This window comes from Saimiri boliviensis, chromosome 1, assembly GCF_048565385.1.
Source record: "Saimiri boliviensis isolate mSaiBol1 chromosome 1, mSaiBol1.pri, whole genome shotgun sequence".
Lineage (NCBI taxonomy): Eukaryota > Metazoa > Chordata > Mammalia > Primates > Cebidae > Saimiri > Saimiri boliviensis.
The window spans coordinates 160035045-160061855 of NC_133449.1; the positions used below are offsets into that span (position 1 = coordinate 160035045).

General features: G+C 52.8%; 1 protein-coding gene across 1 annotated transcript; it reads right to left on the reverse strand.

The window, feature by feature from the left end:
• Window positions 1-7087: 7087 nt before the first annotated feature.
• CDX1 (caudal type homeobox 1) lies at window positions 7088-26423 on the reverse strand. Its single transcript, XM_010344602.3, has 3 exons — window positions 25880-26423; window positions 8661-8806; window positions 7088-8119 (listed from the first exon to the last, which is right to left on the reverse strand). The coding sequence occupies exons 1-3, from the start codon at window positions 26322-26324 to the stop codon at window positions 7910-7912; spliced, it is 801 nt and encodes a 266-aa protein (XP_010342904.2). The 5' UTR covers window positions 26325-26423; the 3' UTR covers window positions 7088-7909.
• Between the last annotated feature and the right edge of the window lie 388 nt (window positions 26424-26811).

Genomic DNA, 26811 nt, shown 5'->3' on the forward strand with positions numbered 1-26811 from the left:
CTAGCACAGAGAGCCTGGCACTTAGTATGTGCTCAGTTAACATTTATTCACTGACTGTGAGTTGCCCAAGCCACCATTAGTCCAATTATTCAAACTATCAATATTTATTGAGCACCTAAAATGTGCAAGGTCCTGAGCTAGATGTCCTGTTTTCTCAGCAGGTGTTGTTACTCTCATTCTACAGATGAGGAAGCTGAGGGACAGGAAAGCTAAGTTACTTACTCAAAGTCACAGGGCTAATGAGTGACACCAGGGACGGAGTCAGGCTGCATGGACCTTTAGGCTAGCAGTGGTCGTCAACTCCCCTCCCTTCCTTAAAATGAAAGTGAAATGGGGCCGGGCGCGGTGGCTCAAGCCTGTAATCTCAGCACTTTGGGAGGCCGAGGTGGGTGGATCACGAGGTCAAGAGATCGAGACCATCCTGGTCAACATGGTGAAACCCCGTCTCTACTAAAACTACAAAACATTAGCTGGGCATGGTGGCGCGTGCCTGTAATCCCAGCTACTCAGGAGGCTGAGGCGGGAGAATTGCCTGAACCCAGGAGGCGGAGGTTGCGGTGAGCCGAGATCGTGCCATTGCACTCCAGCCTGGGTAACAAGAGCGAAACTCCGTCTCAAAAAAAAAAAAAAAGAAAAAAGAAAGAAAAAAAGAAATAACATGTGGCCGGGTGCGGTGGCTCAAGCCTGTAATCCCAGCACTTTGGGAGGCCGAGGCGGGTGGATCATGAGGTCAAGAGATCGAGACCATCCTGGTCAACATGGTGAAACCCCATCTCTACTAAAAATACAAAACATTAGCTGGGCATGGTGGCGCGTGCCTGTAATCCCAGCTACTCAGGAGGCTGAGGCAGGAGAATTGCCTGAACCCAGGAGGCGGAGGTTGCGGTGAGCCGAGATCGTGCCATTGCACTCCAGCCTGGGTAACAAGAGCGAAACTCCGTCTCAAAAAAAAAAAAAAAAAAAAAGAAAGAAAGAAAGAAAGAAAGTGAAATGGGGAGGTTTGGGTGAGCAGAAGGGACAGGTAAGTGTCACAGTGTCACTGTGATCTGTGGCTTAGATCATCAGTAACTGGTTTTCTGTCCAGCAGCAGTATGGACTCTGGAAAGTTCTAACTTCAAATCTGTAAAATGGGCCACAAGCTAGCCCATGCATGGCTGCCTCAGAATGTTCTGAGGGTCCAGTGAGCCTGTGGCTAGGATGGGTAATTACGAGCTGGAGCAATGGCACACGTTGGTTTGCTGAGACTGACTGATATACACTAGCGGACCAGTAAATACATGACAAATTATGCCCTTTTCACTCTTACGAGGGTCCCAATTCAGGTATTACTCATACATCTGTTTGGCCTACCATCAGGTGCCATGGGGGGAAGTCTCTGGGGAGGAATGAGAATAAGGGTTGGCTCTCTCCCACCCTGGAGCTTGAAAAAAGGTGGGAGGGGTTTAAGTCAAAGCATGGGCTTGGGTAAAGGCCTGGCCGGGCTCCAATCTACCTTTCCCCCAGCCCCGATCCTCTCAAGCTGCTCCCTTCTTTGAGCCTGGCCACGCAGGGTAGGCCAGTGGCTCTCCAGACCCAGGAGGGAGGTGTCTCCTCTGCCCCCAGCCTGCTGACCCATATGGGGCCAAGAGTGGCTGTGAGTGTGAAGAAAAGGAACATTTATGGAGCCCTACTGTCTGCATTATGAAGGATGTTTGCATCCAATATCTAATTTCTAATTCTTTCCAACAGCGTGGGAAGACAGGTTTGTGTATCTCATTTTACACCTGAGAAAACTATCCCAGAGGAGTGAAATCATGCACTGGGCTTTGGAGATGAAGCCAGGAAAGCTGTGGGTCATGGCTAGGAGAGGCAGAGGCCAATGATTCTCCCTTCCTTCCTTCCCTTTTTCTTTCTTTGTTTCTTCTTTCTCTTTCTTTCTTTGTTCTTTCTTTTCTTCTTTCTTTCTTTTGTTCTTTCTTCGACAGAGTCTCATTCTATTAGCCAGGTTGAGGTATAATGGCTCCATCTTGGCTCACCGCAACCTTTGCCTTATGAACTCAAGCGATCCTCACACCTCAGCCTCCCAAGTAGCTGGGACTACAGGCGTGTGCCATCATGACTGGCTAATTTTTGCATTTTTTCTTTTTAGGATTGGGTCTTGCTATGTTACCCAGGCTGATCTCAAACTCCTGAGCTCAAGGCATCTGCCGGCCTCTGCCTCCGAAAGTGCTGGGATTACAGGCGTGAGTCACCATGCCTAGCACAAACTCTAAAATTTTTTAAAAGACATTATCCACATAAATCAATCTACCCACTGAAGCTCCAATTTTATGATCATACAACAGTCAGGAGTCTAGCGACCAAGCACGTTTGACAATTGCTGTCGCCACCATCTCCTCTCCCTCATTCCAGAGGAGGTTTGAACAATTCTTAACAAAATGACTGCTTAGGAATCCAAATAGTAAATATTCGCTCTCCCTTTCCCCCTTTTCTCCCCTCTGTTTTGGTATCCTGTCAAACCAGAAGTGCAATGGAGATGTGTGTGCGTGATTTAAGGGAAGTGTCAGATGAAATGTTCTTCCTTTTATTATGTAGGGAGATATTTTTAAATGTATATAAATAAACATTTTTAATTTGCTTAAACGTTCAGATTTTATCACAGTAGAGCATGCGTTTTGTCACACCAGGGTGTGATGACTGTGAAAAACAAGGTTCCAGGCTGCTAGGCCATCTGGAGTGGTTCAGAGGAAGTGATCCCAGAGTGGCCTGGCTGGGACAGGATTGCCCTCCAAAGCTGCCCTGGCTGAGGTCGGCTGTGCTTCCCAGCTCTGGAGCCCCCGAAAGATCATCTCAAACACGCAGAGCCAGGTTGATTTCCTCAGAGCTCCACAGTCCTCCTGTTCTAACCAATGTACCCCTATCACAGCCCACCCCCCTCACCACACATCCTTGGACACACACACACACACACACACACACACACACACACACATCCTTGGCTACCGGAGACCTCCTCTCAGAATACTTCTTTCCCAACCGCGCATGCCTCTCTAGAGTAGCGCTGCAATTGCTCTCCTCAGTTCCCACCAATCTCTTGGCAATCAATGATGGGATTGGCTTTTCCATAAGACTGAGGAGCTCAGCATAGGGTTAGGAGTCTATGGACTCCCTGAAATTGTGTGTAAACAGAGCAGACATGCACAATTCTGATTTGCTAGAGGACATAAGCAGTCTGTGGGCCTTGGAGGGCCGCACAAAGTCGCTATATGCAAAGCAGCACATGTCATTCCTGATAGGAGAGCTGAACGCCTCTCATCCCTGGGGTGGCTGTGAGATTTTTTTTTTTTTTTTTACTTTTTTTTTGAGACGGAGTTTCGCTCTTGTTACCCAGGCTGGAGTGCAATGGCGCGATCTCAGCTCACTGCAACCTCTGCCTCCTGGGCTCAGGCAATTCTCCTGCCTCAGCCTCCTGAATAGCTGGGATTACAGGCACGCACCACCATGCCCAGCTAATTTTTTGTCTTTTTAGTAGAGACGAGGTTTCACCATGTTGACCAGGATGGTCTCGATCTCTCGACCTCATGATCCACCTGCCTCGGCCTCCCAAAGTGCTGGGATTACAGGCTTGAGCCACCGCGCCCGGCGGCTGTGAGATTTGACTAGACTTGCAGGGTCTCGTTCCTGAGCCATTACAACACCCCAATCTCTGGTGGAACTCTGGGTGACAGGGCACTCGTAAGATGCAAGGCAGCACAATGTACCGCTTGGAAATTGCCTTAGATGAGTTTCCTTTTTCATGGGGCTAAACGTCCATTGGTAGGTGATCATCAACCCAACCTGTGGGTCCCATCCAACCCCCTGCCCTCCCATGTGGGCAACGGCTGCAGCGCACCCTTTGATGTGGAAATGCACCATTGTGACTCTATCAAAGGAGGGGCCACTGACCTCCTGCCAGGCAGAGGTCTTCCTAATGGGGAGACAGGCTGGTCTTCCTTCAGGTGGGTAGAACATCAGCCAGGCCTGCCAGCCTCTCACACTGGGAGGCAGCAGTCCCGTGAGCAGGTGGTTCAAAAACAAGCACTTGCCAGGGGCAGTGGCTCACGCCTATAATCCCACTTTGGGAGGCCAAGGTGGGCAGATCACCTGAGGTCAGGAGTTCAAGACCAGCCTGGCCAACATGGCAAAACCCCGTCTCTGCTAAAAATACAAAAATTAGCTGGGCATGGTAGCAGCCACCTGTAATCTCAGCTATTAGGGAGGCTGAGGCAGGAGAATCGCTTGAACCCAGGAGGCAGAGGTTGCAGCAAGCCGAGATCGTGCCACTGCAATCCAGCCTAGGCAACAAGAGCGAAACTCTGTCTCAAAAAAAAAAAAAAACCCAAAACCAAAGCAACAACAAAAAACAAGCACTTACTATGTGCTGGGCCCTGTGTGAAACACACTCCTAAGCTCAGTTAAGTCTATTTTATTTCCATTTGACACATGAGGAAACTGAGGCTCTAAGAAGCTAAGTAACTTGCCTGAAGTTTTGCAGCTTGGAAGTAGTCACGCTGAAATCCAGGTCATCTGACTATAAAACCTGCGCTAAATACTGAGTCACGGAGAAGGTGTGGCCCTCCAGTCTGAACATCCCAGCACTGCAGACTGTGTAGAGTTCAGTGGGATGCTGGGAGGTGTGAGTAGGGGCCTCCTAGGTAGCAAAGCTTGGGGAATGCCAGATGAAAGAAAATTCAAGGGGTTTCTTTGCTGCAGGGCTTGTCAGAGACTTTGATGTGCTAATGACCCACTGTGACTCTATCAGAGGAGTGGCTTCTGCAGGATTTCCCAAATTCACTTGACCAGAGTTACTTCTTTATGGTAGACAAGTTCCCCAATGTCACAGATACAGAAATGAAGGCCCAGAGAGGGGAAGCTATTACCCTAGGGTCGCAGAGCACATTTTTGTGACAATCAGAAAACTCTAGTCACTCAGTGCCACCCACCTTTTCACCAGCCCCTCCCCCTCTGCTCTTGGAAGCCTGGTCTTTTCCCAAGCCTCAGGTGTCCACCATTCCTAATGGAGCCCCACTGTCTCCCAGGCCACTGGTGGGAGGAGAGAGAAGTGCCTGCTGCTCTTCAGGGGCCTGTGCCAGGCCGGGGTCCACCTTGTACGCTGTTATCATGTGCCCCGGGAGCAAAGGGCGATGGCAGGCAGGCTGTGCACACTTTTTATGGCCTGGCCACCTCCCAGAACAGTAAACAGAGGGGCAGGCAGCTGGCACCAGAGCCCCTGGGGAGAGAAGGCCCCAGGTAGCAGATTCCCAAGAGTTCAAAAAAATTAGACTTTCAGTTCATATTGCTCAAGTTCCTTTTCTCCTTTATTCCCTTCTTGGCCTGACCCATACTCACTAGTCCTTTCAGTCTCAATTCAAACATTACCTCCTCCAGGAAGCCTTCCAGGATAAGCTAGGAGTGCGCTCTGCTCTTCCTGGATGCTCTGTCTCCCTTGACGCTCTGAGTATAGCTCTGATTGGTCTTTATCCTGTTATATTAGTGTCATCTGTGTGCATGGCAGTCTTCCCCACTGGACTGGGGACTTCTGAAGAGCAATTCAGGATCCCTGAAGTCAGATCCTGAGGGGGGGCTTTGTGGATTCTCTCCTGCTCTAGCCGCCCAGACCGCATGGACCCTGAACGCATTCGCCCCCTCTAGACCTTGCTCCCCTACCCTGGAGATGCCCTTCTCTATAAACTTCCCCCTCCACATCTTCCCAGACCATGCTTTCACACCCCTCCTCCAGTCTAGGGGAAAGCACTATGTGCTTCCCACGCTGACACGCCTGGCACATGGGGGTGAGCAACAAACGTCATCTATTGAAAGAAAAACCTGCCAGCCTCGGTGGTTCACGTCTGTAATCCCAGCACTTTGGGAGGCCTAGATGGGCTGATCACCTGAGGTGGGGAATTCGAGACCAGCCTGACTGACACAGAGAAACCCCGTCTCTATTAAGAATACAAAATTCAACCCAAATGCCCATCGATAATAGACTGGATAGGGAAAATGTAGCACATATACACCATGGAATACTATGCAGCCATCAAAAACGATGAGTTCGTGTCCTTTGTAGGGACATGGATGAACCTGGAAACCATCATTCTCAGCAAACTGACACAAGAGCAGAAAATCAAACACCCCATGTTCTCACTCATAGGTGGGTGTTGAACAATGAGAACACATGGACACAGGGAAGGGAGCACTAAACACTGGGGTCTGTTGGGGGAAAATGGGGGAGGGACGGGGGGGTGGGGAGGTGGGAAGAGATAGCATGGGGAGAAATGCCAGATATAGGTGATGGGGAGGAAGGCAGCACATCACACTGCCATGTTTGTACCTATGCAACAATCTTGCATGTTCTTCACATGTACCCCAAAACCTAAAATGCAATTTAAAAAAAAAAGTGCTACACTTCAAAAAAAAAACAAAAACAAACAAACAAAAAACACTTGATTTGACTTTGAAGGGAAAGCATATAATTTTCAAAAGTTAAGCAAAGTTAAGTAAATTTACTAAATTTTTTTATGTTGTATCATAAAATAGAATTTATTGTAATAGAATCCTGTAAAATATATGAGTTACCATTCCACAAAGTAGAAATAAAGTCTGGTCAAAGAAAAAAAAAAAAGAATACAAAATTAGCTGGCCGCAGTGGTGCATGCCTGTAATCCCAACTACTTGGGAGGCTGAGGCAGGAGAATATCTTGAACCCAGGAGGCGGAGGTTGCGATGAGCCGAGATGGCGTCACTGCACTCCGGCCTGGGCAACAAGAGCGAAACTCTGTCTAAAAAAGAAAGAAAAAAAGAAAACTCTGAACTGAACATATCTGAAAAACTCAAAAGACTGATAGAGTGACTCTGATGATTATGCTTACGAAATGAACTCACGTTTTTACATCGTCTCACAGACCTACTTGAACAGTGTCCTGTTTTGATCTTTCAAATGTGTCTTAAAGGTGACCTTGTTGTGAGCCTAAACAAAGGGGAAAGGAATACACAATTGCTGGGGAAGGCGAGGATGATTTGTACTTCTCAAAAATCTTTCTTTAATGCTATGTATAATGATTTTTCTGCATTTTTTAAAAGAGAAGAAAAATTTATTCTTGAAGCTGCATCCAAGAGATTCCACTCTGTATACAGCACCTGTCCGGCTGTGAGCTCTGCTTGGTCCAGATAAAGTCCTCTGGGGGCTCCCTGGACCCTGATGGACAGCCTGGTGGGGTATAGAAACCTGGTAGGGTAGACTCTGCCCGCTTCTCCCCTCCAGGGGCCTCCCTCTCAATCCAGAGGCCTCACTGAGAGTGATCATGAGGGCTGTGATTTTGCAACCCAGTGGAGCAGTCAGAGCCAGTGCTGTGGGCTTTGTGCTTAGCAGCCAGCCTGGGGAGGGCTCAGCGCCCTTATGATGGGGGCAGGTAGAGGTGAGGCTGCAGGAAGAGGCAGGTGTGAGTTGACCACGTTTCTCAGGTCATGCATGCTCTGCAAGCAGCCCATCTATTTTAGCTCCATCCCTTTTCTCCAGGGTCAGTCGGGTCCCTATAGCAGCCTTCCGCGGCACCCCTGAACCTATGGAGGAGGAGACAGGGCCTGGAGCCTTGTCTAGGCCCCTCCCCCAACCATTTGGGGCTTGAGATGCCCACAGGAGATTGAGATCATCCACCCTGGACTCCCTTCTCCCCCAGAGGTCTAGAGCACAGGCCCTGGAAGAGGTCTTTATCCAACAGGCTTACTGCACAGATGGGTCAAGGGCATGCAGATCGTAGATTGGTCACTGTCCATTGTGTCCCAGAAGGTCAGTGGCAGGACTGAGACTCAGATTAGACCTCCTGGGTCCACAGGACCCACACCCCCAGCACCCGAGTCCCCAGGTCCCCTGGCACACAGGCTGGGCATGGGGCTATGGCAGAAACTCCTCTTTGACAGGCATTGGGGAGGAGGTGCCCAGGAGGCTGGTGTTGCTGGGGCACAGGCCCCCCAGGGACGGCCCTGCTGGGGTGGCTGTGATGTCATGGGCGGTCGGTGGCTGTGGGGGCTGCTGCTGCTGCTGCTGCTTCTTCTTGTTCACTTTGCGCTCCTTTGCCCGCCGGTTTTGAAACCAGATCTTGACCTGTGGGGTTGGAGGACAGAGAAGTGGCAGCAGGGAGAGCGGAGGGGAGAGTGCAAGAAGGAGACAGGACAGTGAGCCCCTATTTCTCCATGTGGCTTGTCCCCTCTCCAGCCACCCAGACCACATGGGCCCTGAACTCATTCCCCCGTTCTAGACCCTGCACCCCTACCCTGGAGATGCCCTTCTCTGTAACCTTCCCCCTCCCCATCTTCCCAGGCCACACTTCTTCCAGGAAGCCTTCCCTGTTACCCCGTGACTGCTCCCCTAATGTAAACAGCACGTACACCTCCTAAGGCACTGATCCTAACCTGCTGTAGCCTGTGGCTAATCAGATCCTCTTACCCCCACCTTTGGGGACAAGGATATTGGGTTTTATTGAGGGAGGGTGCTGGCAGCACCTCAGTTTCTGCTGTGCTGTGTGACAATGGCCTGGAGACTCAACCTCTCTGTTTTCCTTCTACTGAGCTCTGTAATCTGCTAGCAGCCTGGAGATCATAGTCCTCGAACTGCTCCTATGGCTGAGATGGGAAGACATACACACCTGCCGTTCAGTAAGCCCCAGATTGGCAGCCAGCTCTGATTTCCGCCGGATTGTGATGTAACGGCTGTAATGAAACTCCTTCTCCAGCTCCAGGCGTTGGTGGTCGGTGTAGACCACGCGGTACTTGTCCTTGGTCCGAGTCTTACCTGAGAAGCAGAAGGAGCCAGGAAGGAAGGTGAGTTGAGAGGCGGAGACTGCAAAAAAGGACCCCCAGGAGGAAGACAATCCAGGCTCCCTGAAGCAGGACCCTGCGGTGGGGAGAGATGTACACCCCAGGCAGGGTTCCCCTCTGGGGAACAGTCATTCCCCAGACTCAGACCTGCAGACTCACAGTATGGGAGGCAGGTATTCCTCCCAGGCCCGTCGGGGAGGCAGTGAGGCTCACAGCAGGAGAGCAACCAGCTCAGGGTTACACGGCAGGCTGCTGACGGAGCTGCGGCGTCAACCAGGTCTCCCAACCCGAGCCCTATTCCGAAGGCCAGCTCCAACAGCTTTAAACCAGCAGCTTCCAGATGTGGCTTCAGAACAGACATTCTCCAGGAGCTTGTGAGGAACACAGCTTCAGGGCGTCCCTGACCAGTTAATCAGAAAGCCTGGGTGTGGAATTCGCATTTTTAACAAACTCCCCAGGTGGTTCTAACTCTGTAGTCAGATGTCAGACGGGTTTGAATGCTGGAGCCGTGGAGGGGATGCCCACAGGCAAGGGTGATGGAGACTAATGAGACGGCAGCTGCTCTTTCCTCCCGTGCAAGCAAAGAGAGAAGGCAAGCGCAGCAGGTCGAGGCGGAAGCAGAAAGAATCTGGAACTGTCCCAGGTGTGCACTCCCAGTTGCTGCCTGGGGATGGCTTCAATGTCACATGGGGAGGACTGGGGCTGCTGGTAGACCCCTAGGACCTGCCAGTTACCTCAAAGGCTCTGGCTTACGATACCACACCAGAGGCTGGACTGCCCAAGCCATCCATACTCCCTGCTGTGTCCAGACACCAGGCAGAAATGTACTCACTGAGCTCCTGCTGTGAGCCAAGCACTGGGCTACAGCACTGAGCAAAATAAAGCAAACCCCTGTCCTCATGACGCGTATGTTCTAGGGGAGGGAGACGGGCAAAAAGAAAAATAGACACGGAAAATATTTGATATGCTAATTGATAAGTATTTCAGATGAAAAGGAAGCAGGGAGCCTCAGGACGGTGGCTAATGCCTATAATTCCAGCACTTTGGAAAGCTGAGGTGGGTGGATCACCTGAGGTCGGGAGTTCAAGACCAGCCTGACCGCCGGGTGCGGTGGCTCAAGCCTGTAATCCCAGCACTTTGGGAGGCCGAGGCGGGTGGATCACGAGGTCGAGAGATCGAGACCATCCTGGTCAACGTGGTGAAACCCCGTCTCTACTAAAAATACAAAAAATTAGCTGGGCATGGTGGCGCGTGCCTGTAGTCCCAGCTACTCAGGAGGCTGAGGCAGGAGAATTGCCTGAACCCAGGAGGCGGAGGTTGCGGTGAGCCGAGATCGTGCCATTGCACTCCAGCCTGGGTAACAAGAGCGACACTCTGTCTCAAAAAAAAAAAAAAAAAAAAAAAAAGACCAGCCTGACCAACACAGAGAGACCAATTAGTTGGGCATGGTGGCTCATGCGTGTAATTCCAGCTATCTCAGGAGGCTGAGACAGGAGAATCACTTGAACCCTGGAGGTGGAGGTCACGGTGAGCTGAGATCACCCCATTGCACTCCAGCCTAGGCAACAAGAGCAAAACTCTATCACACAAACACACACACACGCACACACACAAAGGGAAAGGTAGCAGGGAAGGATGTCTGGGAATTTAGGGAGGAGGCGGGTTGTGATTTTAAATAGAATGGGCCGTGAAGGCCTTCCTGAGAAGAATTTCAGCAAAGGTCTAAAGGAGGTAAAAGAAAAGAATCATGCCAGGCTGGGTGTGGTGACTCATGCCTGAGCACTTGGGGAGGCTGAGGCGGGAGGATCACCTGAGGTCAAGAGTTCAAAACAAGCCTGGCCAACATGGTAAAACTCTGTCTCTACTAAAAAATACAAAAATGAGTCGGACGTGGTGGCCTATACCTTAATCCCAGCTATCGGGAAGTCTGAGGCAGAACAGGAGAATCACTTGAACCCAAGAGGTGGAGGTTACGGTGAGCCTAGATCGCACCACTGCCCGCCAGCCTGGATGACCAAATGAGACTCCATCTCAAAATGCAGACATCTGGTGAGAGGGTTCCAGGCAGAGGAAACAGCAAGGGCAAAGGCCCTGAGGTGGAGCATGCCTGCTGTGTGCCTGCTGTGTGCCTGGCGTCTGCCAGTGAGGAACTGTGAGGAAGCTGCTGGAGCTGAGGTGCAGTGAGAAGGGGGACGGGACAGGAGACGAGGGAGGGACTCTGGGTTTTCCTCCGTTTGGGATGGGAGCCACTGCCGGATTCTGAGCAGAGGAGACACAGAGTCTGATGTAGGCTTTAATATGACTCTGGCTACTGCGCAGAGAACAGATTTGCAAGAGGAAGGGGAAATGCAGGGAGAGCTGCCATAATGTAGGAGAGAGGGCGTGGCTTGGCTTCCTTGTGGGGCTCAGCCTGGGGCCCAGACCTCGATTTGAGGACCAACTGGGGTTAATGTCAGGGCTTTCTTTGGGACTGGGATCAGAGGTCTGTCTGGAGAGAATATTAAGAGTCATGCTTGGCCCGGGCTGGTGTGGGGCCTGGCTAAGCACCAGTTTCCTTTATAAGAAGCTGAGCACGTGGCTATAAATAGGAGGCACAGGCAAGCACATCCAGACCCGCACATGCTCCCACCAGGGTATGGCAGGTCTCTGAAAGACCATCAACCCCTCCCGCCTCTCCCAAGTGCCCCCACCACCCCCCAGCCTTCACCTTCTTGGGTCTCAGCCCCAGCCCTGCCTGTCCCTCAGCACCCCTGCACTAACCACCCACCTACCCCCCTTCTGACACCTGCCCCCCTTCACTAAGCCCACGCAGCTTGGCAGGACAGCCACTGGGCTCCCCGTGAGCCAAATGGCTTTGTGGAGAATGGGAGACAGCAGATGTTCCTGGGCAGCTTTTCCCTGCGTTTCCTGCCAGAGCAGAGGAACCGCATCGGACGTTTCCATGTCCACTGACCTCAGCCCGCTGCCCAGCATAGCCCGGGATAGCCTCGGCCTTCCGCCAGGCCTGGCCCCAGGAAAGGGATAAGGGAGTGGCTGCCCAGGCCTTGGCTCCAGATGGGACCTCTCCTTGGCCTAGAAAATGCAATGCCGGCTCAAACACAGTTCTGCCTAATGCCACCGGCATCGGAGCCCAGCATGGCTCTGAATCCACAGACCCACTGGATTCCCTGGGCTAAAGCCGGAAGGGACTGTGAGAGTTTAGGCTCCTCCCATTTTACTGAGGAAGAGACCACAGTTCTCAATGGTTACATGGCGGCTGGAGGGCCAAAGAAGAGGCCTGGTGAGCTCTTCTAATCTAACCACCCTGGGCAGTCAGGGTCAGCGGAGGCCCAGGCCATGCCCCCCGTCTAGAGCTCTTGCTGCCTCTCCAGGGCACCACGCCTCAAGCTGCCATGTTTAGAGCCCACTGAGCCTGCCATGGAGCCCCCAGAGTGCTGGTAACAGAAGCTTGAACAGCAGACCACCCCTCCATTGCTACGTATGGAAAAGGAGGGCTCAGACCGGGGTGAGGCAAGGCCAGTGAGAGCCCCAGACTGGGGGCCCTTGAAATGCCTGGAGGGCTCGTAGTCACCCTGAGGAAGACGGGCCTAAGGCAGGGCATGAGGCTCCCTGCCCACCCAGACTGTGGCCTAGAGATCACAGGCAGTGGTCCTGAAGATGCCTTTTCCTTACAGTCCTAGCACCCACTCCTGCTCCTTCCGCTGAGCAAGCCCAGACCCATGACAGGCATTTCACAGGTGCGGGAAAGTGGGCTCAGAAAGGGCACTTGTGGAGGGCCGTCCTGACTGGTCATGGTACGAACCAGGACTCAGGTGTTCTGACCTCAGACCCAGCTCTTCCACAAGTGAAGGGGTTGGAGCGAGACCAGATGGAGATAGGGTTTAGCTGTACCATTTTCCCTCTGTCCTGGCAAGGTTACCAGGACAGACCTGGCCCACAGGCCTTGTCACCCCTCTCTGGGCTCTGGAGAGGGGCTGGTGGGCTCAGGAACCCACTGGCCAACTTCTCTCTGGTGGAGCTGCTTGTAACACATCGTTTTATGCTAAGAAAATGGCTTTGCCAAAGAACAAAATGTTTGCTATCACACCGTGTGGCTCAGGAACCAGGGAATCCCATATGCTCTTCCAGGAGTGAGAACCGAAACATACTCCTTAGCGCCCAGCTTGGCGATATCTAGCCTCATTCAACAGGCACATACCCTTTGACCCAAGAATCCCACTTCCAGCAACTGATCCCACCAAGAACTGCCCAAAGCTACATCTGTTTCCGATAGCACAAGACGAAAAACAACGTCCATGTACACAAGCAGGGAGCTGGTTAAATAAGGGATGGTGCAGCCGTAGAGAGGAGCATTATGCAGTCATTAAAAAGAAACTTTAAAACCCCATATGTTCCAATATGGAGCAAGTTCTAAGATGTGTGGGAAAAAAAGCAGGACAGAATAGTGTAAATAGTATGTTGCCATTTATGTATGAAAACAGGGGAGAAACACACATACTCACACATCTGTGTACCCACATAGTTCTCTCTGAAAGAATATACAAGAAGCCAGTCACAGGGGGTGCCCCTGGGGGAGCACTGGAGGTTGGAAAGCCACAAGTAGGAGGGAGACTTTGGGGGTTTTAGAATCTTTACCAAGCGTAAGTTTGAATTTGTGTTTTTAATGACAGCAGGGAGCCCTGGGCTCCAGTCCCAGCTCTGGGCTGGAACTCCTGACTGCCCCAAGAAACCTCTGCAGCCTGGGAAGGAGCGGGCAGGGAGGTGCGTGAGAGCAGTGGGGTGGGGAGAGGGCTCAGGATGAATTATTTACAGGCCCCTGGGACGCTGGAGCTAAGAGGGAAGTCCAGGCTCCTGTAACAGGTGTCTGCTGAGGGGCCAGCCACGCCCAGTCATCTAATGAGTAACCCTCTGGGCCAGATGCCAGCATAAATGGGTGGGAGGGAGAATGAGGAGCCCCCTTAGCTCTTCAGGGGTGGGCACAGAGGGACCTTGGGTAACTCGCCCAAATGGGAGGCTTTCTCTGTGTTCCAGTTTTGGGATGCGAATGCCCCATCCATATCATCAGGCCACCATGAGAAGTAGCAAACTCCCGTCCCCTAGAGCGTGCACAGTACAGGCCAATGGCTCCCAGCACCTGGCCAGCAGCCTTGGAACTGCCTGGGGAGCTTTTTCACAGTGCAGATTCTAGCCCCAGAAATTAAAATTCAGTGGCACTAAAACGGGGTTCAGAAACTTAGTACTTAGATAGTTTTCCAGGTGGCCCTGAGGTGTGGTTGGCTGTATAGTCAACTCCTCTCTGTGCTGGCAAGGCTGCCAGTGAAGATCTGGCCCACAGACCTTTCTCTGGACTCTGGAGCTCAACAGAAGTGCACTCTGTGATTCTAGAGGTGTCTTGGGGCAGTCAGGAGTTCCAGCCCAGAGCTGGGACTGGAGCCCAGGGCCCCTGGATGTCATTAAAGCAAACCTCTGTGGTTGTAGAGTGCAACTTCTCACTGGCTGGGTAACCTAGGAAGTCTCCTCACCTCTCTGAGTCTCATTTTCTGAATTTGCAAAATGGGGAAAATTAATATTCTAATAACAGCCAACACGTTCATGAGCCAGGATCTTTGTATACATCTCTCAATGACCCATGGAGTTGGGCAACTGTTACTCTATTTTACAGATGAGAAAACTCAGAGAGGACCACACATCAGGCAGGTGGGATTCAAAGCCAGATCTATCTGGCCTCAGAAACAGCGATAGAACCTATCAATCGGATAGTACGAGGTCTCTTGTAGTTCTCTCCAACCCTACGGCATACAGGGGCTCACTTGAGTTGGATGGGCGATGTCCAGCAAAGTACCTGGAATGCAGGAGGTGCGTGGGGAAGGTCTTACTCGTTTCCAACAGTGGTGGGATGACCATCTGGCAGGAATGCCAGGAAACGGATCTGTGCAATGGCCAGTCTGCTAAAAAAGACCATTTACTTATAAGGTCCCTTCCAACTTGGAAACATGAACCTCTCAATGTTTGTTGATTCTCTGATTGTGTTTGTTATTGTAGCTGAAAGAATTCTAAGACCAATTTCACATTCTGAGAGTCTAGACACTGAGCTTGCCCAGCTGGAGGATGGGGACAGGAGCCACGGTGGCCTGCAGTAGGGGCTCCCCATCCAGCCTGGGCCAGGCAAGGACAGAGTGTGGCCTCTGCTCCAGCACAACCAAACGGCCCCTAGGTCAGCACTTCCTTTGCCCTCTTCCTGCTGGGTGTGTGGCCCTGGGGAATGACCAGCTTTGGCCCTCAGGGCCTAGACTACAAATCCAGCCCCAGAAACCTTCCTGACTCCTCTCTGGGTGGTCCAGCCCCAACTGCCTGTGCTTCAAGATCCGAACCCCCAACACACATATGCACAGAGGCATGCATGTCTGTATACACAGGGGCTTGCTAAAAATGCAGATTCCCAGGCCCCAGCCTGGACTGACTGCATCTTAATTTCTCAGTCATTTTTTTTTTTTTTTTTTTTTTTAAACAGAGTCTCGCTCGGTGGCCCAGGCTGGAGTGCAGTGGCATGATCTTGGCTCACTGCAACCTCCGCCTCCTGGGTTCAAGTAATTCTTCTGCCCCAGCCTCCTGAGTAGCTGGGACTACAGGCACATGCCACCATGCCCGACTGATTTTTGCATTTTCAGTAGAGACGGGGTTTCACCATGTTGGCCAGGCTGGTCTTGAACTTCTGACCTCATGATCAACCCGCATCGCCTCCCAAAGTGTTGGGATTACAGGCGTGAGCCCTCGCGCCCAGCCAATTTTTCAGTCATCTTTAACAAGGCCCCTGTGGATTCTGAACCACCAGCTGAAGTCAGTAGGTCTTGGTCCCAGTTCCATGCCATTTGTGTGGCCTTGAATTAGTTCCTCCTCTCCTCTGGGCCTCGGTTTTGCCTGTACACCAGTCCAAGTACCCTCTAGACTGTAGCTTTGAGCCCTCCCTTAAGGATGAGACCTCCCCACTCCCAATACCTTGCTGCCTGCCACCCTGGGCAACCCCTGCAGAAAGCACACGCCCAACATACCCTCCAGCCAAGTCCCTCAGAGAGCCACACTGCATGCAGCAAGAGGCGATGGGGAGCTCACCCGTGTCTGTGACGCCAGTGTGGGAATGACAAACGGAAGGGCATAGGGCTTTTGGCAGCAGGGGATCAGGGGAGGTGGGAACAGGGTAGCCATAGAATCCTGCTGCAAAGAGCCCCCTTCTCCAAGATAAGGAAGTAAGTTCAGAGAGCTGGCAGGTCACTTGCTGTGGATGGCTGCAGGGCCAATAGGCAAAGGAAAGGTTGGGACAGAGGGACTCAGGAGGACTGATCTCCCTGCCCCAGATAACACATGTAGGAGCGCTGCAAGGGTGGCAGGGCGTGGGCCAGCTCAGAGGTGGTAGCACTTCTGGTGAGGGGTCTAAATTGTAGTCGCGTCACACTCTACTGAGGTTTGGTAAAGGCTGGGTGTACAGGCGAGCTTCCAGACCTTGCCTGGTGGCAGAGACCTGGGCTGTGGTCCAGCCTGGCCCTCTTAGTTGAAGGACTTGACAAGTGACTGAACTTCCCTGGGCTTTCCTTACCCTGCCTGGGAAACAGGAGGGCTGCGAGAGCAGTCTGGAAAAGGGTAAAAAGCTGTGGAGACAAAAAAGGAGAAAACAGAGCTATTTGCAGAAGTGGGTACGTTGGTGGAGTCCCTCGTGCGAGAGAGGAACGTCGCCTAATGGGAAGCTACAGGGCCAAGAAAACAGTGGCCTGGTAGTGGGGAGATTGGCAGGCCCACCAGCTGGACATGTGATCCCTTATTTGGGCCTGTTTCCCCATCTGTACCACCAGGGGGAAGGCCCTCCAGTGTGCCTAACCTCACCAGCTCCACGATGGAAGGATGTCCTTCCTGGGACATGAGGCTTTCTGCCTGACCCACAGTTGGGTCCTTGTCCTGGCTGATCTGGCAGTCCCAGGCTGCTAATATCATGGTTCCCCACTCAAGCCCTGAGCACGGATGAGGCTGGCATGGGGGCGAGGAAAGGGGGACGCTGGCCAGGCCAGCTATTTCGGTAGCACAGCAGCCTTAGCCAGATTCTCCTCCCCACTGTCAGTCTGCTTCCTGGTTAGAGTTCTTCATTATCTCTGCACCCTCCTCCTCCAGGGCCACCTTTGCATCATCTGCTGCCCTGTCTTCATCAAGGTCCACAATTGGACCTGGCTTCAGGAGGTAGCAAAGGGGAAGGGACTTTAGAGTCAGACAGAGACCAGTGGCTCTCCCTGAGTCTGGCCATACGCCAGTGGTATGTCCCTGGGCAAGCTGCTGGACCTCTTTGCGTTTTAGTTTATTTATCTTTAAAATGAAGACATGAATGCTTTCTTCGTACGGTAGTTATGGAGACCAATGTGATAACCTACTTAACAAAGTACTTATTAATAAAAACTATGATGATGAAGATGATGATGTTACCACAGAGACAAAGCAGCTGAAAGAGGCAGGAGAGTGGCCAGGCGCGGCGGTTCACGCCTGTAATCCCAGAACTTTGGGAGGCTGAGGTGGGTGGATCACCTGAGGTCAGGAGTTCAAGACCAGCCTGACCAACATGGTGAAACCCTGTGTCTACTAAAAATACAAAAATTAGACAGGCATTGTGGTGTGTGCCTGTAATCCCAGCTACTCTGGAGGCTGAGGCAGGAGAATAGCTTGAATTCAGGAGTTGGAGGTTGCAGTGAGCTGAGATCATGCCATTGCACTCCAGCCTGGGTGACAAGAGGAAAACTTCATCTTTTTTTTTTTTTTTTTTTTTTTTTGAGATGGAGTTTCGCCCTTGTTACCCAGGCTGGAGTGCAATGGCGCGATCTCGGCTCACCGCAACCTCCGCCTCCTGGGCTCAGGCAATTCTCCTGCCTCAGCCTCCTGAGTAGCTGGGATTACAGGCACGTGCCACCATGCCCAGCTAATTTTTTGCACTTTTAGTAGAGACGGGGTTTCACCATGTTGACCAGGATGGTCTCGATCTCTCGACCTCGTGATCCACCCTCCTCGGCCTCCCAAAGTGCTGGGATTACAGGTTTGAGCCACCGCACCCGGCGCCAAAACTTCATCTTAAAAAAAAAAAAAAAAAGCCAGGCACGGTGGCTCTCACCTATAATTCCAGCACTTTCGGAGGCCAAGGCAGGCAGATCACAAGGTCTGGAGTATGAGACCAGCCTGGCCAATATGGTGAAACCCCTGTCTCTACTAAAATACAAAAGAATTAGCCGGGCATGGTGGCATGTGCCTATAATCCCAGCTACTCTATAGGCTGAGACAGGAGAATTACTTGAACCTGGGAGGCAGAGGTTACAGTGAGCTGAGATTGTGCCACTGCACTCCAGCCTGGGCAACAGAATGAGACTCCGTTTCAAAAGAAGAAAAAAAAAGAGGCAGGAGAGATTCCTCAGTGCAAGAACAAGGAGCTCATGCAGAATGGATTTCCATTCTGGGAACTCTTGAGAGGGATTTTTCTGCACTGTTTAATATGACAGCCACTAGCCACATTAATTAAATATGTTTCTTAGTCACACTAGCTGCATTTCCAGTGTTCAACAGCCACATGCAGCTGGTGGCTAGCCAACTGGACAGCGCAGACACAGAGCATTTCCATCATGGTGGAAAGTCCTACTGGTCAACACTGCTAGATCAAACTCCTACCAGGGTCGGGACGCCCACACTGCAGCACACGCCTACTCGCTGCAAAGGAGCCGGTTCTTGCATCTGCCACCCATTTATATCCCTCCTGAGTTTTTCCACAGGGACACCGTCAGCCTTGGACAGCCCTTTCAGATTTACAGACAGCAGCTGCATCCCTTCGGGTCTTCTCCTAGGCTGAAGAACTTGAGGCCTTTCTGGGCTGTTTCCTGGTGGAGTTTCCAGGCCGCTGCTCACCTGGCCATCTTCCTCTAGTCTAGTCTGGGAGTGCAGCCCTTGCTGCTCCATACAGGTGTAGCTCCTGAAGTCTCACATTCGAGGTGGGGCTGCAGTGAGGGGCTCTGCCTCCAGCCCCTTCCTACCCCTAGCTGGCTACGTGACCTTGGTGAAGACCTTCCCCTTAGGCCTTGGCTCCCTGAATGCTCTTTGAGGCTAGGGCCATGCCATTTAGCTCACCAGCACCTATCACACACAGTGAGTACTTGATGAATCCTTGGTGAATACATAAAACAAATCTGCTACTTTCTCTGCTTCCTTAACTCAATAAATAGCACCTCCATCCTCCAGCCATTCAGATCACAAGCCGAGGTGGCACCTCTGAGTCCTGTCTCCCTTGCTCCCCACATCTACCCCTGCAGTGGGCAGCTCAGCCTCCAAAGCACAGCCTTCCGCCTATCTCCATTGCTCGAAAAGCTTAGCCTGAGCCACTCCTCTAATGGAGAAGAAATGTGCCGTTCTGGGGACAGAAGTCTTGCATTTGAAAAAATGTTGAACACACTGAGCACTGAATAGATGCTGGTTCGCATCATGATTACCGTAACTGCTCAGTACTTACTTGATAGATAGTTTATTACCTCCTTCATGGCGGAGGAGGCGGTAGATTAAAAACAAACAAACAAATGAAATAATGACAAACTGGGATTCGTAGTAGGAAGGAAATCGAGCCATGAGCTCAACTGAGTGGGGAGGTAGGGGGAAGAACCCTGCTTTACTTAGCTGGGAGAGGACACCAGGAACAGGCCTTATTTATTTATTTTGAGATGGAGTCTTGCTCTGTGGCCCAGGCTGGAGTGCAGTGGCATGATCTCAGCTCACTGCAAGGTTCAAGCGATTCTCCTGCTTCAGCCTCCTGAGTAGCTAGGACTACGGGCACCCGCTACCACGCCCAGCTAATTTTTGTATTTTTTAGTAGAGACGGGGTTTCACCATGTTGGGCAGTCTGGTCTTGAACTCCAGACCTTGTGATGCTCCCGCCTCGGCCTCCCAATGTGCTGCAATTACAGACGTGAGCCACTGTGCCCAGCCAACAGGCCACATTTAAGCCAAGACCTGAGGTTGAGAAGGAGGCTTCCATGTCATGAAGACAGAGGGAGATTCCAGGAAGTGAACAGCATGCACGAAGGCCCCCAGGCAGGGAGGAGCAGAGTGGGGGCAGAGAGGGCAGCCTCCTTGCGCAGGTGAACCCGTCTGCCTTGTACAGACCATTTTCTCCAATGCCTAAGAGCATGTTCATCACAGAAGACACCCAGAATATTACTGCTTGCTTGCTTGAATGAATGAATGAGAGAGGCACAAGATCAGGCTAGAGAGGCCGGCAGAACCTCTAACAGAGAAACTTGGATTTGGTTTCAAGAGCAACAGGAAGCCATGGGAGGGTGTGGGGCTTGCTCCTTCTTTCTATTGATGGGGGGGGATCCACGTGGGGTACATCCCACAAGCCTGAGGGGTGAGCATGGCATGGGGAGGGTCTGGCATGCTGACCTGGTGATGGCCCTGATTCCAGATGTGAATGTTTTTTCCACATCCCAGGAGCTCCAACACAGAAACCTGAGAGGCTGGCCCATTAAGATAACTGCCTACAGACACGCCAGACCCTGCTGCTAACAAACCATTTTGGACATTCACAATGATTCCCTAAGCTCTAAACGGCAATATCTGCCAAAGCAGGGGAGAGAAAACACCCAACCAAAAAAAAGCCTTCTGCCACCTTCTAACTGGGTCATTCCCTTTCCCAGCTACATCTGAGCAATGAGGTGTCAAATGTAGCTTTTGCCTTAGAATCGCTTCTAAACAACCTAGCCCCTGCTGGGCTCCCTCCTCCCGCAGCCTCTTACAGTACATCCCTTGCCTAGCTTCCTTTCCCCTCCACCTGGCTGGGATGCCCATGGGGAAGGGGGCTCTCAGGTTCTCCTTCCTGAGTGTGTGGCTTTATTTCACAGACACTTGCTGGGCTGTAGACTGGGTGTGAACACTGTGCTGCCATGTCCTAGCTGTGTGAGCTTGGGCAGGCCCCCTTGCCCTCTCTCTCAGCCTCATTATCCTGATCTATAAAATGAGTCTAATCCTAGATCCTTACACCACACAGGGCTAGCATGAGACTTAGTGAGATCACCCACACAAAGTTCGTGGCACAGTGCCTGGCCCATGGTAAATATTTGGCTAATGCCACAGTTATTTGCTCTATCATGAGCTCCTACTATGTGCGAGGCAGGGTGGGGTTGGTAGGTGGCAGGGATAAACAAGACAATGAAAGTATACGGTCAGGGCCAAGTGTCATGAAAACAAGCGCCTGATGCAGTGCTTGGGAGGGTGGAATCAGGGAGGGCTTCCTACAGGAGACAGCCTTGGAGAAGGAGCAGCATTTGAGCTAGTGAAGAGGCAGGAGAGGGAAGGGAGGGCAATGCAGGCCTAGGGACTAGACTGGAGAGGCAGGGAGTGTGAGGTGTGTGCTCCAGTGCACCTGCTGAGGTCTGGTAGAGGTGGTCACAGGCACCGATGCCCTGAGCACCTACTGTGTGCCAGCTGCAGAGCTGCGCTTTACAGTCTCTTCCGAGATGCAATCCTATTATTATCCTGTTACAATGGAAGAAGCCCAGACTCAGAGAAATGATCCTAATTAACTTGCCTGAGGCTATACAGCTTCTTAAGGACATGCAATCCCAGGTCTGAGACTCCCCAGCCCTGGCTCTTAACTTGCCTTATCTAGGCGTAGTAGTAGAATGGCTTCAATAGATGGTTAGGGCCAGCTCTCAAGAAGGCTCTGAATGCCACAGTAATGGAGCTGGATTTTACAATAATGAAATGGCAATTCCATATCTGTCGGGAGCCACAGAATGCTCTTGAGCAGGGCAGGTGCCTTGAGAAGGTAAATATGGCAATGGTTTTAGAAGACAGCTGGAGCATCACAGAGACGCTGAAGGTGAGAGAGCAGGTTGGTGGCTGTGGCAATGGGCCAAGGGCGAGGGCCTGCACTGTGTGGAGAGAGGAGCATTCATACCCTACACGGGCCTCAGTTTCCCCATCAGAAAGCTGAAGAGGTTGGACCAACATCTAAACCTTGCTCCCAGTCTCATCCCAGTGAACCTCTCCCTAGTCCTGAGACCTCAGCCACCCCAATGGGCCATTAACCTGTGGAGCAGTTTATTCAAAGGAATTGGAGGCTGAGCCTTCTGCAGAGGGGTGATTTGTAACCCTCCTAATGCAAATGCTGATATTTAAAATGCTCCTCATGAAATGCAAAGAGAAAAGGAAAAAAAAAAAAAAAAAAAAAAACGCCTTGTAGTCATTTCCTATCCCGGCCTCACTCAAGGGACACTGATTAGTTGGAGCTGACTAACATCGTCGTTAGGAATTGAAGACTGATTGAAGCCCAACAGCTTCCCTCTCATCTTTCCCTTTGTCACCGCCCCCTCCTTAGAAGAAGCTGAAGTCTTAGTCCCAGCTTCAGCAACCGCACTTCCCCGCGTGAGTCAGGGTGCCATCCAAGTGGAGAAACAGAGGCAGCCAGGTTTCCATTGACCTGAACTGCTTGGCTGGACAGTCACAAGTCCCAATCCTAGGGCTGGAACCCCAGAAACCTGTGTGAAAGCCAAGATCTCACCCACTCCCCTGTTCCCCAGAGAAGCCTTCTGTCTTCATACTTGCCCTCTTCATTCACTCAACAAAATATACTGAGCACCTACTAAATGCCATGCACTGAGCTGGGTGCCAGGATGCAGTGGTGAGTTAAGCAGACACAGCTCTGGACCTCATGGGAACAGACAACATATAAACAACAAGTGTTAGGAAGTGAGTAGATAAGCATTAGTGCTCTGAAGGAAACACAGCAAAGATTCGCCATGGGTGTAGCGAGGAGTCCACTTTGGGAAATGATGGAGGGCTTCACAGAGGAGGTGCGATTAAGCAAAGGTTTGAAGGGTAAGAAGAATCCACTCCTGCAAAGAATCAGGGGAAAGAGCTTTCCTGGAAGAGAGAACAAGACTAGCAGTAGGACTTGGCAGGTCTCAGGAATTAAAAGAAGCTGGAATTGCTTGAGCTTAGAAGCCAAGGTGAGAGCAGCCGGGGATGAGGTCAGGGAGGCAGACAGTTGCAAACGCTGTAGTCTTGTAGACCTCATGAAGGAGTGTGGGGTTCATCCTACACATGATGGGAAACCATCAGAAAATTCTAAATCGACTCTTCTGACATCTAGCCCAGTTCAGCCCCGCTTGTGCGAAACTGGAACATTCCTCGCAGTCTCTGTACCTCGGTTTCCTCATCTACATGTGTGGTCTCTAACTGTCCGGTTTGTCCATTCTTTTTTTTGAGACGGAGTTTCGCTCTTGTTACCCAGACTGGAGTGCAATGGTGTGATCTCGGCTCACCGCAACCTCCGCCTCCTGGGTTCAAGCAATTCTCCTGCCTCAACCTCCCGAGTAGCTGGGATTACAGGCACGTGCCACCATGCCCAGCTAATTTTTGTATTTTTAGTAGAGATGGGGTTTCACTATGTTAACCAGGATGGTCTCGATCTCTTGACCTCGTGATCCACCAGCCTCGGCCTCCCAAAGCGCTGGGATTACAGATGTGAGCCACCCTGCACGGCCAGTTTGTCCGTTCTTGAATGCTCAAGGCTCAGAAACAGGGGAAGAAGGGGCTGGCCAGGATTGGTGGCAGGCTGAAGACCTGGTGGCCAGTGCCCATGGGGTTTGGGAGGCCAGTGGCATGCACGAACCTTCCTTCAGCTGTCCTGGACAGCAGCATTGCACAGGAACCATTCCTGGAAACCCTGTCACTTCATTGCCCAGAAGGAGAAACTGAGGCCAGAGACAGGAGAGGCTTGGCCTCTATCTCAGGGAGAGTCAACATTCCCAACCCAATTCTGCCCCACTTCAGAAGCACTGAAGGGAGAGTCAGATGCCCCGGGAAGACAGGCAGCACCTTCTAACTTCAGGAAGGTCAGGGTTCCGGCATCCTCTGCAGAAGGGAGCTAACCTGGCTCCTGGGAAGTTCCTTTCCTGGAGCCTCAGGACCCCCCAGAACTCCTTCTGCCTTTTTCTCTATTATGGGAGAGCGGGAAATGCTTTTTTTTTTTTTTGCCCAGGGCAGACTCATCTGCCTGCAGGCAACAGTTTTCAAGCAACTTTTGAGACCAGAGGCTGAGCCGGGTTCAGCAGCCCAGAGACACGAGGTGATTTGTATGGAAGCTCCTCCAGGATCCCCCAGTCCTCTGACACCCACTGGCACAATCCTTTTCCCTCACACCAAGTCCCCACACATAGAGAACCTCCCCATTCATCTCCAAAGTCACCCCATGAGCAGGAAGCAGCAAGTGGAACAGAGGAGCAGGAAAGGCAGGCTTCCTTCTCCAGAGCCTCGCAGACTGAGAACTGCAGGAGCCTGAGCACTGGTGTGCCACCACCTCTTCTCATATCATGCAGGGTTCTTAACTCCAGATTTATGGATAACGCCTCTGGAGGCCCCCAGAACCCCTGAAATTGTCCAATGATGCAACGTTTTTTTCCTAGGGAGAAGATTTGTCCCTTTCAGCAGATTTTTCAAAGGAGTCCTTCTGTAACGTAAACAAGGGTTACAAACCACTGCAGAACCCCCTTTCTCTAATTTCACAGATGGGAGAACTGAAACCCAGAAACAATGATTGATGCAAGAGGAGCTGCTGTGTAGAGGATTAGAGCACAGACTTGGTGGTCAGTCAGCCTGGGTTCAAATCCCAGCCCCACAGTTCTGGGTTATATATATAGCCTTATGCATGTACCTAACCTCTCTATGGCCTAGTTTCTTCATCTTAAATGGGGTGATAATAGTACCTACTATGATGTTTTAAGAGTTAAATGAGTTAATACATGCAAGATCTCAGGTCAGTGCCTGATCCATTAGGAAGCGTTCCAAAACATTCGCTGTTATTTAATCAAGGTCACAGAAGCAAGTGGCAGAGCCTGGTTCGCTGCATCTCCCTGGAGGCAGATAGGAGGTTCTGTATCCCTGGGACTTCCAAGAGGGGGATATGATTATGGCCGGAACCTGTAGCTCCTGATCAAGCCCCCCCAACCAGCATCTGCCCTGAGGCAAGCTGGGTGTGTGTGGGGAGATGGGGGTAAAGAGAGTGAGGAGGTGGGGGAAGTCCCAGGCTTATTCCCAGCTGGGGGAAGGGGAGGAGGGGCTGGACATCAAAGGGTGGGCAGGCCAGCTTCCCGCCCCCAAGGCCAGGTGGCCTTTGTCAGGACAGGCCGGACACAGTCGGGACAATGGAACGTCGTGTTCACTTTCCGGCCGACAGGAGTCACTACCGAGCCAAGACAGAGCCAGTTACATGACAAAGGGGGGAACCCATAACGGAGGTCAAGCCGCCCCTCATTAAAGTTGGGCCCTTTGTCCTGTCCCCTCCCCGGCCTTTGAAGAGGGCAGATCAGAGAGGCCTGCCTAGGGGCGGGAGGTTCACAGGCTCAGGAGCCAAACAGTAGCCCCCTTGGCCCTGCTGGCGCTTCCCCTCCCCCGGGGTCAAGAGTTCAGGGAGGACTCCGGGAAGGTAAGGTACAGACCCCTTGCCCCGGTCTGGCCAAAGAGGGCTCTTTTTCAGCCCGAAGGATATGACCCACCGATCTCTTGACTGTGTGATGGGGAGACTCAGCCCTGGCCAGCAGTCACCTGCCCTGTTCGCACAGTTAGCGAATCGTCCCTTCTGGGGCGAACTGGCCGCCTTTGCAAAATCGGCTGGCTTAGGAGTGGAAGAAGCGGATGGAGAGCGCGGAGCCGGTGTTGCTAAACGAGTGTGGGACAGAAGTCTGGGAGCCTGCGTTCTGGTTAGGGCCTTTCTCCGCGGCCGCAGGCGCATTTCCGCACTTCGCAGGGGGTCTCGGTTTCCCTATCTGTACAGAGAGGGTTGGGCTGTGCTGCTGGACGCTCCGACAGCCTGTCAGGAGAGGGAGCCCGGAGAGCTGCCCCCCCCCCCAGGGCGAGAGTGGACAGGAGGTCCACACTCCCGGGAACCCGGGCAGCGCCGGAGCAGAGGTCAGACAGGGGGCGGCCTGAGGCGCGCCCGAGCACCTGCCGGTCCAGAGGCGCAGGGCGAGGGAGGGGTCCTTACCGCTGCCACCGCCGCCTCCGGCCGCCACGCTGCGCCGCATCCACTCGTAGGGCGTCCGCCTCTGCGCTCCGGGCGAGGACGGTGTGCCCGGGCCCCCGAGGGGCTGCGCCAGGAGGCCCGGGCCGGGCCCAGGGGGCGCGGGCACCGGGCTAAAGTCCGGAGGGGGCCCGAATGCCAGCGGGGCTGGGCTGGCGGCAGGGGCCGCGGGGCCCGGGCCGTAGGCGGCGGCCCAGTCGTCCTTGGGCGCAGGGAAGGGCGCCCCCCAGGACGTTGGGGGCGCGGGGGCCGGCTCCACGTGAGAATAGCTGGGGAAGTCGGGGTACTGCGGGGGCGCCGGGGGCGGGGCCGGGGGGCCGTAGGCGGGCTGGCCCAGGCCGAGGCTGGCGGGCCTGGCGGGGCCGGGGTACACGGGCGAATCCTTGTCCAGCACATAGCCCACATACATGGTGGCCGCGGGGCCCCCCGCGCATGCTGGGCCCTGGAGCCGCCGCAGCCGGCCGCCCCGACGACGAGCAACCGCTCACCTGAACTCGCCGGCCTTGCCGCCGCGCCCGCCCCACCCAGGCCTTTTATAGCTCCCGGCCGCCCGCGGCCCCAGCCGAGGCGGGTTTGCATTTCAAAGCGGGGGGAAGCCTCCGGGCAGCGAATCAAAGGGGGAAACCCGTCGGGGGCGGGGGGTTCAAAAGGAGACAAATTGCCGCCCCAAGCGGGAGGTGGACTGGCCAGGGCCTGGAGGGGGTGGGGGCGCGGAGGGCGCGTCTTGGGCGAGGGTCGAGGCCGCGCTGCGAGTGGGAATCGCCTTCCAGGGGGCGGCCTTGAGGCCTGAGCACCTTGTCCTTCCAGCGGCCGCGTGGACCGCTCTGCAGCCCCATTTTACAGGTGGAGGAACGAGCTCCCAGGGGCCAGGGAATTCTAGGCCAACTTCACACAGT